The sequence below is a fragment of the Meles meles genome, chromosome 1 (assembly GCF_922984935.1).
Source record: "Meles meles chromosome 1, mMelMel3.1 paternal haplotype, whole genome shotgun sequence".
Lineage (NCBI taxonomy): Eukaryota > Metazoa > Chordata > Mammalia > Carnivora > Mustelidae > Meles > Meles meles.
Window position 1 is genome coordinate 200,700,786 of NC_060066.1, and position 9,557 is coordinate 200,710,342.

At 60.8% G+C, this 9,557-nt stretch overlaps 1 protein-coding gene across 1 annotated transcript in view; it reads right to left on the reverse strand.

The window, feature by feature from the left end:
• Positions 1–8,885, reverse strand: part of EPHA8 (EPH receptor A8) — a 34,010-nt gene extending 25,125 nt beyond the window's left edge. Inside the window, exons 1-2 of the mRNA XM_046013660.1 lie at positions 8,792–8,885; positions 3,309–3,373 (exon numbers count right to left, since the gene is read on the reverse strand). Coding sequence (XP_045869616.1) covers positions 3,309–3,373; positions 8,792–8,885 — 159 coding nt within the window. The remainder of the gene's footprint in view (positions 1–3,308; positions 3,374–8,791) is intronic.
• Positions 8,886–9,557: the final 672 nt, after the last annotated feature.

A 9,557-nucleotide genomic window follows, 5' to 3' on the forward strand; every position in this document is an offset into this window, starting at 1 on the left:
CACGCTGCAGCCGAGGCCTCTGGGCAGTGCTGTGTCACATCTGGGGTTAAAGTCATTGTCACAATTAATGGTGCACTGAAGAGCCAGCCAGCTGCTCCCTGTCTGTTTCCTGCCAGGGACCTGGATAAATTAATCGGCCCCATCTGAGTCTGCTCCAGCCGCTCTACCAATGCCAATGCCCTGGCCTTGTCCTGTCAGCCCCGGGGCCGCCGCAGATGCCCAGAATGGCGCGAATTCTTGGAGGCTGCTGCAAGGATGGAATGAGCCGTGCTCCCCACCTGGGCACCCCCGTCCCCCCTCCCCGAGGCCTGGGGCCCTCCTCCTCCATCCCCACCCCACCCCCCCCGCTCTGCAGCTCTGTGCTCTGTCTGGAACAGAATGCATTGACCCAGCTGTGCAGCCCCGGGGACCTCCCATCCCCTCTCTGAAGCCTATGCTTCTCGTATGTGAAATGGGCTGGCCGACGTCTGCCCCTTCCACCAACTCCAGGGGATGCTGAGGGTCAGGGGGGACAACCGAATGTGTCTGTCATCCAAGGCAGCGTTGGTTACTGCCTGCTTATTCACCGGATGTGGTGGAACAATGGAATGGGTCCCAGCCTGTAGAAGGAGGGGCATGGCCTTTTGAAGAGCCTGGGTCCTGGGGCCAGATGTCCCCCGACCTCAGCAGAGGGGCTTAACCTCCCAGAGCTTCGGGTTCCTCATCAGGAAAATGTCCCTTTCCTGCACGCTTATTGATGACCACTGCACAGAGCAGGTTCTGTGATCATTCCCGTGTGATAAATGGGGAGGCGGCAGCCAGGTAAGTGACCTGCCTGGGTCACAATGATTAGAGGCCGCGGAGTACAGGCTCGTCCAGACCCAGCAGCACCCTCGGCCTTTAAGCTGTGCAGCCTTGGCTGACAATCCAGTCACTCTGCTGATGCCGGAGACAGCCCTGGATGGCCCTTGCTCCCAGGCTGTTTAAGAGCCTTCAGAATCTGAGGAACCTCCTGGAGCCTCAAGGACCATGACCACAGGCTCCCTAGCCAGCTAAGCAGGAGAATCACCTAGAAAGCTTATGAAACAAAAGACTGCCAGGCACCTCCCGGGATCCCCTGGACGAGGAGCCCTGTAGCCTCACTTGCTAGCCTGGAACAGGTTCACAGTTTAGAGTTTGGGAAGCAGGGATCTCACCCAGTCTTCTTTCCCTCCGGCAAGCCCAGTCACCAGCCCCCCTAAAGATGGAAGGTGGTCGCCCGCTCAGCAGACAACGCTGGGGGGCCTCCCACCCTCTCGCAATGAGGACATAGACTAAAGAGAGGACAGGGGACTCAACCCAGGCTCTGGGCCTGAGCAACTGGAGTTTGAGTCCATCCTCTGGAAACCAATAGCAGGAAGTTATTCCTGGCTGCTCTGACCTCAGCTTCCTTACCTGTGAAATGGGATGGCTGTACCTACTCACAGGATTGGCTGTGCGGATTAAATGAGATTAAATGTCTACGAACCGTTCAGAGCTATGTGAATATACATTATTTGTTCTAAATCCCCAACAGGATAAGATAACTCTGAGCCACGCTTTACGGCACCCTGCAGACAAAAGAATCTTAGATTTCTAGCACAATCAGCGAAAACACAGGTCTGGCCATACCCCACCTGCTTAAAACCCTTACAATTTCTCTAAACACCAAGTCCTGAGCTCTGAGAAGGACAGGACAGAGACATCCAGAGCCAATCTGGGCCTGGGCCCGATCCTTTCCAGCTGCTGGGTCTCAGGGGAAAAGATGACCCAGTCATCGGCCCGGCGGGCACCTATTCAAGGGTCAGTCCCCTGCCATTGCCAGAGCCAGATCACTTTCTCAAGCCCTTTCCTACCCTGCTCACCCCTGGGTGGCAGCCACCTGGGGCACACAAAGGAGCATTTCACTGGGAGAAACTGAGGCCCAGGGAGGTAAAGAGACACCTCAAGGACCCAGCCTTTGCCCGGGGACAAAGCTGAGCTTCTCAGGCAGAAAGGCGTTCCCTCCTGGTTCTTGGGTCCATGGGGTCTGCTGTGAAAGTCCCCGAAGCCTGGAGCATGGGAGCTCAGGACAGTGCACTTGGCTTCCCGCCGCCCGGAGATGAGAGCTCCAAAGGGAGAGGAGGGGGGCTCCAGCCTGCCCCCAGCCACAGGCCACAAACGGCCCAGATGAAAAGTGAAGAAACACTCCCACTCCCTTCACAAATATTCAGTCTTGGAGTCACTGTCACCATCATTATTAATATTATTACCCTTGTCTCCAGAGCCACGGAAGCCAGCGTTCACTAAAGAAGTCGCATGCCCGTGACACGCCGGCATCTGGCAGGGGTGTGTGTGTGTGTGTGTGTGTGTGTGTGTGTTTCTGAGCGCGCCCGCAGGAGGAAATGTCTGTGACACAGAACTGTCACCCACACTAAAGACAATGGCAGTGAAGGCACATTCGGTGAGGGCTCCCCAGGTGCCAGGCACGGCGCCAGGACCACGTGTCACCTCCCCTCAGCCTGACAGCAAAGCCCACGAGGTCATCCCAAGCGTATCCCTTGCCACAGACGGGGAACTGAGCCTCGGGGAGTGAGGTGGTGACCACCAGGGCCGCCCCGCTTGTCAGTGGCAGAATTGGGCCTCGCCAGGCTCACGGATGGAGGGTCTGGATAGGAAAGGTGGAGGGTCCGGCCGAGGATGCCCCGGGGCGGGGGTACCACACCCACTCCCCAGGAGGACAGCAGGGGTACTGCCTGAGAGTCCGGAACCCCCGGAGACCTGACGGGCTCAGCCCAGGGTCACTGTGCAGGCCAGTGGGGCCTGGCGGCTTTGGCCGCGGCGGGTGCTGGCAGGTGCCGTCCAGATGATTCCGATGGAAGAGAATAACGGGGGCCCCGGTGGCTCCTGGTGAAGGCAGGGCATGAGGGAGGGACGAATCCTGAAGGGGTGAAAGGCCTGGCTGGGGCCCATCATGAATGTGTAGGCCCAGAACATAGATGTACAGATTCCTAGGGGCCTCAGGCTTAAGAACTGGGAGCTCTGTACCAGGGTTGGTTCTATAATCCCAGGGGTCTGTGTGAAGAAAGAAAGGAAGGAAGATAGGAAGGTAGAAAGACAGGAAGGAAGGTACAGAGGGAGGGAAGAAGGGAGGGAGAGAGGAAGAAGAGAGGGAAGGAATCAGCAGCAATGTTTCTAACTGCTGTGTGGCCTTGGGTAAGTCGCTTCACCTCTCTGGGCATCTGCTTCCTTTTGATCTGATGGTAAGACCCTGAGTCACAGCATTTCTCTGCTCACAGAGGATGATGCGGGCCCCGCTGCGGGTCACCTACCCCGTGAGCCGGATATGTGAGCCAGCCCCAGTCTCCGTGGATGGTGGACGTGTCCAGCAAGTTCACTGTAAAACAGGAGAGGAGAGAGCGTCAGACCCTAGGACACCATTCCCCAGTCCCACAGTGCAGCCCAACCTGGCCATGCTGGTCTGCTCTCGCTCCCAAACACGCCAGCTTCACGCCTCACTTTCCCTCTCCTTCCGGGTCTGGTTCAAGTTGTCCCTCTTACCTGAAGCCATCTCCCACCACCTTGGCCCAAATGTGACCTTCCAACCCCCCACAACATAAGCTGCCCCAAGGGCCAGGCTTGCCTGGTTGACAATGCAGTGGAATGGCTAAGAGATGGGCTCAGGAGTCCAGGAGGCCCGGGCTAGATTCCCAGCCCTGCCATGTATGGCTGTGTGTCCCTGCGCAAGTCCCCACCCCCCCAGCCTCAGTTTCCTCCTGTGGAAAATGAGCATGACAGTGGGTCCTGTCTCACAGGGTGTCTTGAAGAGAGCCTCATCCTCGTCTCACTCATGGGACACGACAGCATTCAAAAGCACCCAGCAAGCTTCGCCTCTCAAGGTCATACCTCCCACGGGAGGACCAGCCCAGCTCTTCAATCACAAATGTCCCTCGGGAGATGGCTGGCACCTACTCCATCCTCTGAGCACATCTGATGTGCGGGGGCCTAGAGCGGGAAACGCTGCCTCTCAGCCCCTACTGTACACAGAGCTCTGCGAGGGGCACTCTAGAAGCCTCATCCGTTCCCTGCACCACGACGGTCGCCGCAAGGTGGTGACGCCTGTCTCTGTTTCACCAGTGAAGACACTGGGCCTTGGGGACATTCGGGAACACGCTCGGAGCCCCACCGGGGTAGCCGGCCAGGCTGGCATCCACAACACCTGCGCAGACGCCAGCTCCAGCAGCCTGAGCCCAGGAAACAGCACTTGAGCTCGTCACCGCGGCGGCGAAGGAGTGCTGGCCTGAAAGGCAAGTCTACTCTAAGCCCGACCCCCAAAGAGGACCCTGCGAAGTCTCAGCGACACAACAGAGAAGACCTTGCCTTTGGAGCCAGACACTCCAGGGCTCAGATCGCGGCCCGGCTACATAGTACCAGGCGACCTTGGCTTCTCTGCTCGTTTCCTCACGTGTAAGACGGGATGGGATAACAACACCTACAGAGTAAACCGGAAAGCCAGGAGTCGCTGCCTTATGAAAGCTAATTCCCTTTCCCAAAGTCCTGCCTCTCTCCTTGTCCCTCAGACCTACCCACTCACTGTACGGTGATGAAGGCATGCTAAAACCGTTAAGAAATTGGGGTTTGAATCTCGACCGCTCTGTGTCCTCCGGTGAGTCCCTTCACCTCTCTGGGCCCCTGCTCCGTTTGCTCTATCTGGTGATGGGACTACGAGAGGGCTCTTGGCTCCACGTTCCCGATGGTTCCCGTTTCATGCTCTCTTCCCTGGACCCCCTCTCCCGGCCTACAACCATGGGCTTCCGCTTAGGCCAGCTGGGGCATGTTCCAGAGGGTTAACACCGCGGGGACCCTCCTAGAACTTTTCTGCAGGGAGGCCTGGTGTCCTTCTGCCTGAAATTTGCACAGCTAGGGGCCTGCCCCTCAAAGATGGAGACAAGCGTCTTCAGGAAATGCTGGAGTGAGGATTCTCTTATTTGCTGATTCTCTCCCTCCTCTTACCCTCCCACCCCATTGTTAGGGGCCCCAGAGGGGAGGCCAGCTGGAGAGAGCTTGCAGAACCAGGGGAGGGGCCTCTGTCTTCCTCCCCGGGTCCCCAGGGGTCAGGTGGGATCAGGGGATGGAGCCAGTGTCCACAGAAGGATCTCCCCTCCCCAGCCAGCCCCATGCCAGGGGCGCAGGCAGAGAAGCCTTCCCGCCTCCCTCCCTCCCTCTCAGGCAATGGAGAGAAAACTGGGTCAGGCAAGCTCTCTCCTCCTGCTGGCTGGTGGGAGGGGGAGGGGGCCGCACTGCAGTTTCCCCCAGACCAGCAGAGCCTAGTCCGGGGAGAGGATGGGGACAGGGGACTAGTGGGCTCCCCCATTCCAACCCGCATTCCAGATGGGGTCTCAGAGTGAATGCTCTCTAGTCCCCTGAACACAGCTGCGACCTGCCCCTACCCCAGGGGAATCAGCATCAATGCCCATCACTTAGACTCCTCTCCGTTGGAGTGCCGTGACTTGTAGGGCAGCGGCCAGCGGACCCCACCTTCCAGGGTGGGAAACCTCACCACATTTGCATCTGATTCTTGATCAGCCAGCCAGGGGGCTCGGAGCATCCAAAGATAAGTCAAAAGTCGATGCTATCGGATTCGGGAAGAGCTGTAGGATTCTAGGGCTGACTGTTCCAACTCCTTCCAGATGCTTCCCCGTCCCTGCCCTCCTCTCCTCTCCCTTTGTCTCTCTTCTTCCCCATCTTCCATGCCCTCTCACAGGGAGCTAGGGAGGAGACACAGCATATGCCGGTCACGGGAAGCTCCGGACCCACAGGAGATTGCTTCAGGCCTAGAGCCAAGTCCAGCATGAAGCCCACTCCCTCCGCGTTCCCTTGGAAATGCAGAACCTTCTGGTCACCCAGCCCAGGCTCTCTCCAGCTCTCCTGCACTCCTGGCCTGTAGGTCTGTGTGCCTTCCGTGAAGTCAGTTCTCCTCTCTGGGCCCATCTCCCCATTTGCCAGTGGGAGGAGTGGACTCGTGGCCTCTCAGGGCCTTCAGTGAAGCAAATTGCGTGCCCCATCAGTGCTCAGTTTCCTCATCTGCAAGATGTCCATAGGCCTCCCTCTTGGGCCTACCCTCCCGGGCTGTTCTAAGAGATCAAACGGGTCCCTCTCCTGCTCTGAGAAGCACAGATAATTCCTAAGCCTTTCCTGTTCCACGGTGGAAAGCATTATACGATTTCTTTTTTTCTCCAGCACCGTCGCCTTCCCCCATTCCATTTCGCTGAGACTAATACTTAAATTGATTTACATTCCCTGAGGACGCAGTGCGTGATGGTGAGGCTGGAGAATCCGGGTGGCCAGGGGACGTCGGCCAGGGTGTGAATGCCTCAGCGGTCACCCCAATGTGGTGGAGAATCCACACCGGAGACTGATAAGCGGCTGTGGGCCTGATCGGGTTTGGGGGGCACAGCTGCAGGTGTAGGGCCCTCTCCTGCCCCGTGAGGGACCTGGCACGGGGGCACCTGGCCAGGCTGGAGCACTGCTACTTTTCAGGAGCTCAGCTGGGAGCAGATATCCCTCCCTGAGTGCCCACAGTCTCCCTGGCCAATTCTGGCACTGCACCAGCCCAGAACTGATACTGGGAGGGACTCCCGTCCTTCCGGAGGGAGGACTGGCCTTTGCGGAACCTCTGCCCTGGGCTGTCCAGCCCGCATGGCCCAGCCCTGCCCGGCTGTGGGTACTCTGCCGCACTGGCTGGACAGGCAAGGACTGGCCCTTGGACTGATGCCTCCCTCTGCCCAGGACAAAGACATGCCCGCCTGCCTCCTTTTGTGGACCTTGCCTCTTCCCCATCTGCTGCCCCCTCCCTGGACAAGTCCTCTCTCTCTTTCTCACGCCAGTGTCCTGCCTTCTGCAGGTGAATCTGCTCCAAGTCACCTCCCCAGGGGACTCTGGTGGGTGCCAGTCTGCCATTCTGGAAGGTGCTGCATCCTTCCTGAAGATAAGATAACTGAAGCGAGGAGTTGAAGGTGTGCGGTCCACAGCCCAGAGCCTCAATGTGGACCCCACAGCATCCTGCTGGTAAGAAACTGTCCCCCTCCCCCAGCCCAAACTCAGGAGCCCCCAGACCCCTCTACCCTGATCCTGACCTCTTCCCAACTCACCGGGCCCCCACCTCAATTCTCTTCTGGTGCCCCAGGAACCTGTCCCTGGTCCCCAGCCACCCCAGCTGGCCCAGCTCCGCCTGCCACCTTACCTCACCTCTCGGCTCCCCTGCCACAGTCCCTCTCCTCCTGGAGACTGAGTTCCTCTGCGCGTGCATTTATCACGTGCACGTGCGTTTCCGCGGGCGTGAATGCAAGCTGGACGGTCTTCTTATATATGGAGTAACCGCCCATGGTGTGCCTATTTTCCTGGGCACGCCTCTGGGCATGTATGCGTGTGCACAGGCGTGTCTACACACATGCGTCCTGGCTGCACTTCTGTGTCTGACTGTGGGCGATGCTGGAGGTGGCGAGCTGTCCATGCATGTGAGTCTCTACAGGCCTGGGTGTATGTGTGTAAATCCTGATGGGAGTCCTTGTGTGCACGTGTGCGCTTCTGAGCTGTTCGTGCGTGAGGGGGTGGATCTTCGGTGTAGCTGAGTGTGGATGAGGGAAACTGGCTCTGGAGCTCCCTAGCAGGTACAAGAAGTTCATCCTGCCGGGGTGGGCACACAGCTCAGCCCCCAGGACCCCAGCCCCCGGATCCTGCCCAGAGCACACGTCGGGCCTCCTCTGGGCCGAGCTGCAGGAGCAGAGGAGATCCTGGGGGTGGGAGGTGGGGTGCAGAATGGAACCCAGGGCGGTATCTGGGCTGGACCTAGACGTCGGTGAGGCTAACTGTATGCATGTGCGTGCGTGCACACATGTGCACACGCGTGTAGATGTGAGGCCCGGGATGTTGGGGGACACTGATGGGTGTCTCTTCCAGCTTTCTTTGCTCCCTCCCACCGCCAGGAGGTCACCTCCCAGACGTTTTTTTTGTCCTGACCGTTCAGCCCACACTCCTGCTCCTACCCCCCACCCCTGGGTTCCCCTTGTGACTGGATTGCCCTGGCCTTGCCCCTGGACAAGACCCTGCTCTCCAGGGCCTTGCGTGCCTCAGCCCCTGGGCCTGCTCCTCGCTGTCCCCTCCTCCCAGGGCCACCCTCCTGCCCCTCCCCTCCAGCCAGGACTTCCCCAGCTATCTAGCCCTGCCACCTAAGACTCTCATTCCCAGTCCCTCAGCCCCTCTCACGGGCTTCTGGCAACCTGGTCCTGCTCTCTGCTCCTTAGTTGTTGGTCCCCTTTCTCAATACCACCCCTGCCCTCTTCTTCAGCCTTCTGAACCTCTCCTAGCATCCCTGTGTCTCTCTGTTCTCTGTCCCTACCAGGTCCCCTGGTCCTTTCCCCTGCTCTGTCCCCTCTCTCCTCTATATCTCCTCTTGTCTTCTGTACCCCGTCCTGTTCCCTCATCCCCAGTGTCCAGCCCTCAGTTCTCCTCCCCAGCTCTGAATCCCTCAGTCCTATCCTCCCTCCCCCTCCCCCAGACCCCAGGGGCCTCTGTCCCCCATCCTCAAGCCCTCAGGTCCCTATTCCCCAAGCCCTGTTCCCATCTCCATCGCGCTGTCCCTTGACCTCGGGTCTCTCCCGCGGTGCCATTCCTGCCCCCCCCCCACCCCGCCCCCAACCCGGGAATCCCAGCCCCTGTGGCGCTCAGGGTGGAGGGGAAGGAAGTTGAGCCTCGGGCAGCCGGTACCGCGCCCCGGGCCCTCGGCCGCCCCCGCCCCGCCGCCGCCGCCGCTCACCTTCGCCGCGCGCCGCGGACACGCAGGTGGCCGCCGCCGCCGCGGCCGTGACGACCCAGAGCGCGGGGGGCAGGCGGCCCCGGGCGGGGGCCATGGCCATGGCCCGGCCGGGCGGGCGGGGGCGCCGCGCACCCTCCAGCTCGGCCGCAGCGGCCGGCGCGTCGGCGCGCTCCCTCGCTCTCCCGCACACCCGGCGGCCGGGCGCACACCCCGGCGCACACGCCGGCACACAGCGCACACGCGGGCACCCGCACCCGCCGCCGCCGCCGCCGCCGCCCCGGGCGGGGGCCGGCCCGTCACGGCGCCGAGCCAATCAGCACCGAGGCGGGGGTGGGGGTGGGGGACACGGAGCCGCACGGCGGACACCGGCCCGCGGACCCCGCCGCCGCACGTGCGCACGCTCGCCCTCTCGCCCTCACCCGCCCGCACCTTCGGGGGGGCGGCGCGCGCCCCGCGCCCCACGTCCGCACGTGGACTCGGAGCCACCGCGCGCCGAGCCGCGGGCAGGGCAGGACGCTCCCCGCGACACCGGGACGCGCGGGCCAGACGGGGGAGTCCCGCGTGGACACTCACGCAGAGGCGAGGCGTCTTCCCGCACATTCACGCTCACACGCATGACCCTCAGACACACGCGCCCGAAGTGCCTCGCGCGGTGACATATTCCGATGGCCCCTCACTAGTGCCTGGGCAGAAGCTCTAAGACCAATTCAGAAGCACGCTGGGGTAAAAACTCTCTCCCCTCCCCTCCCACAGCCTATTGGGCACG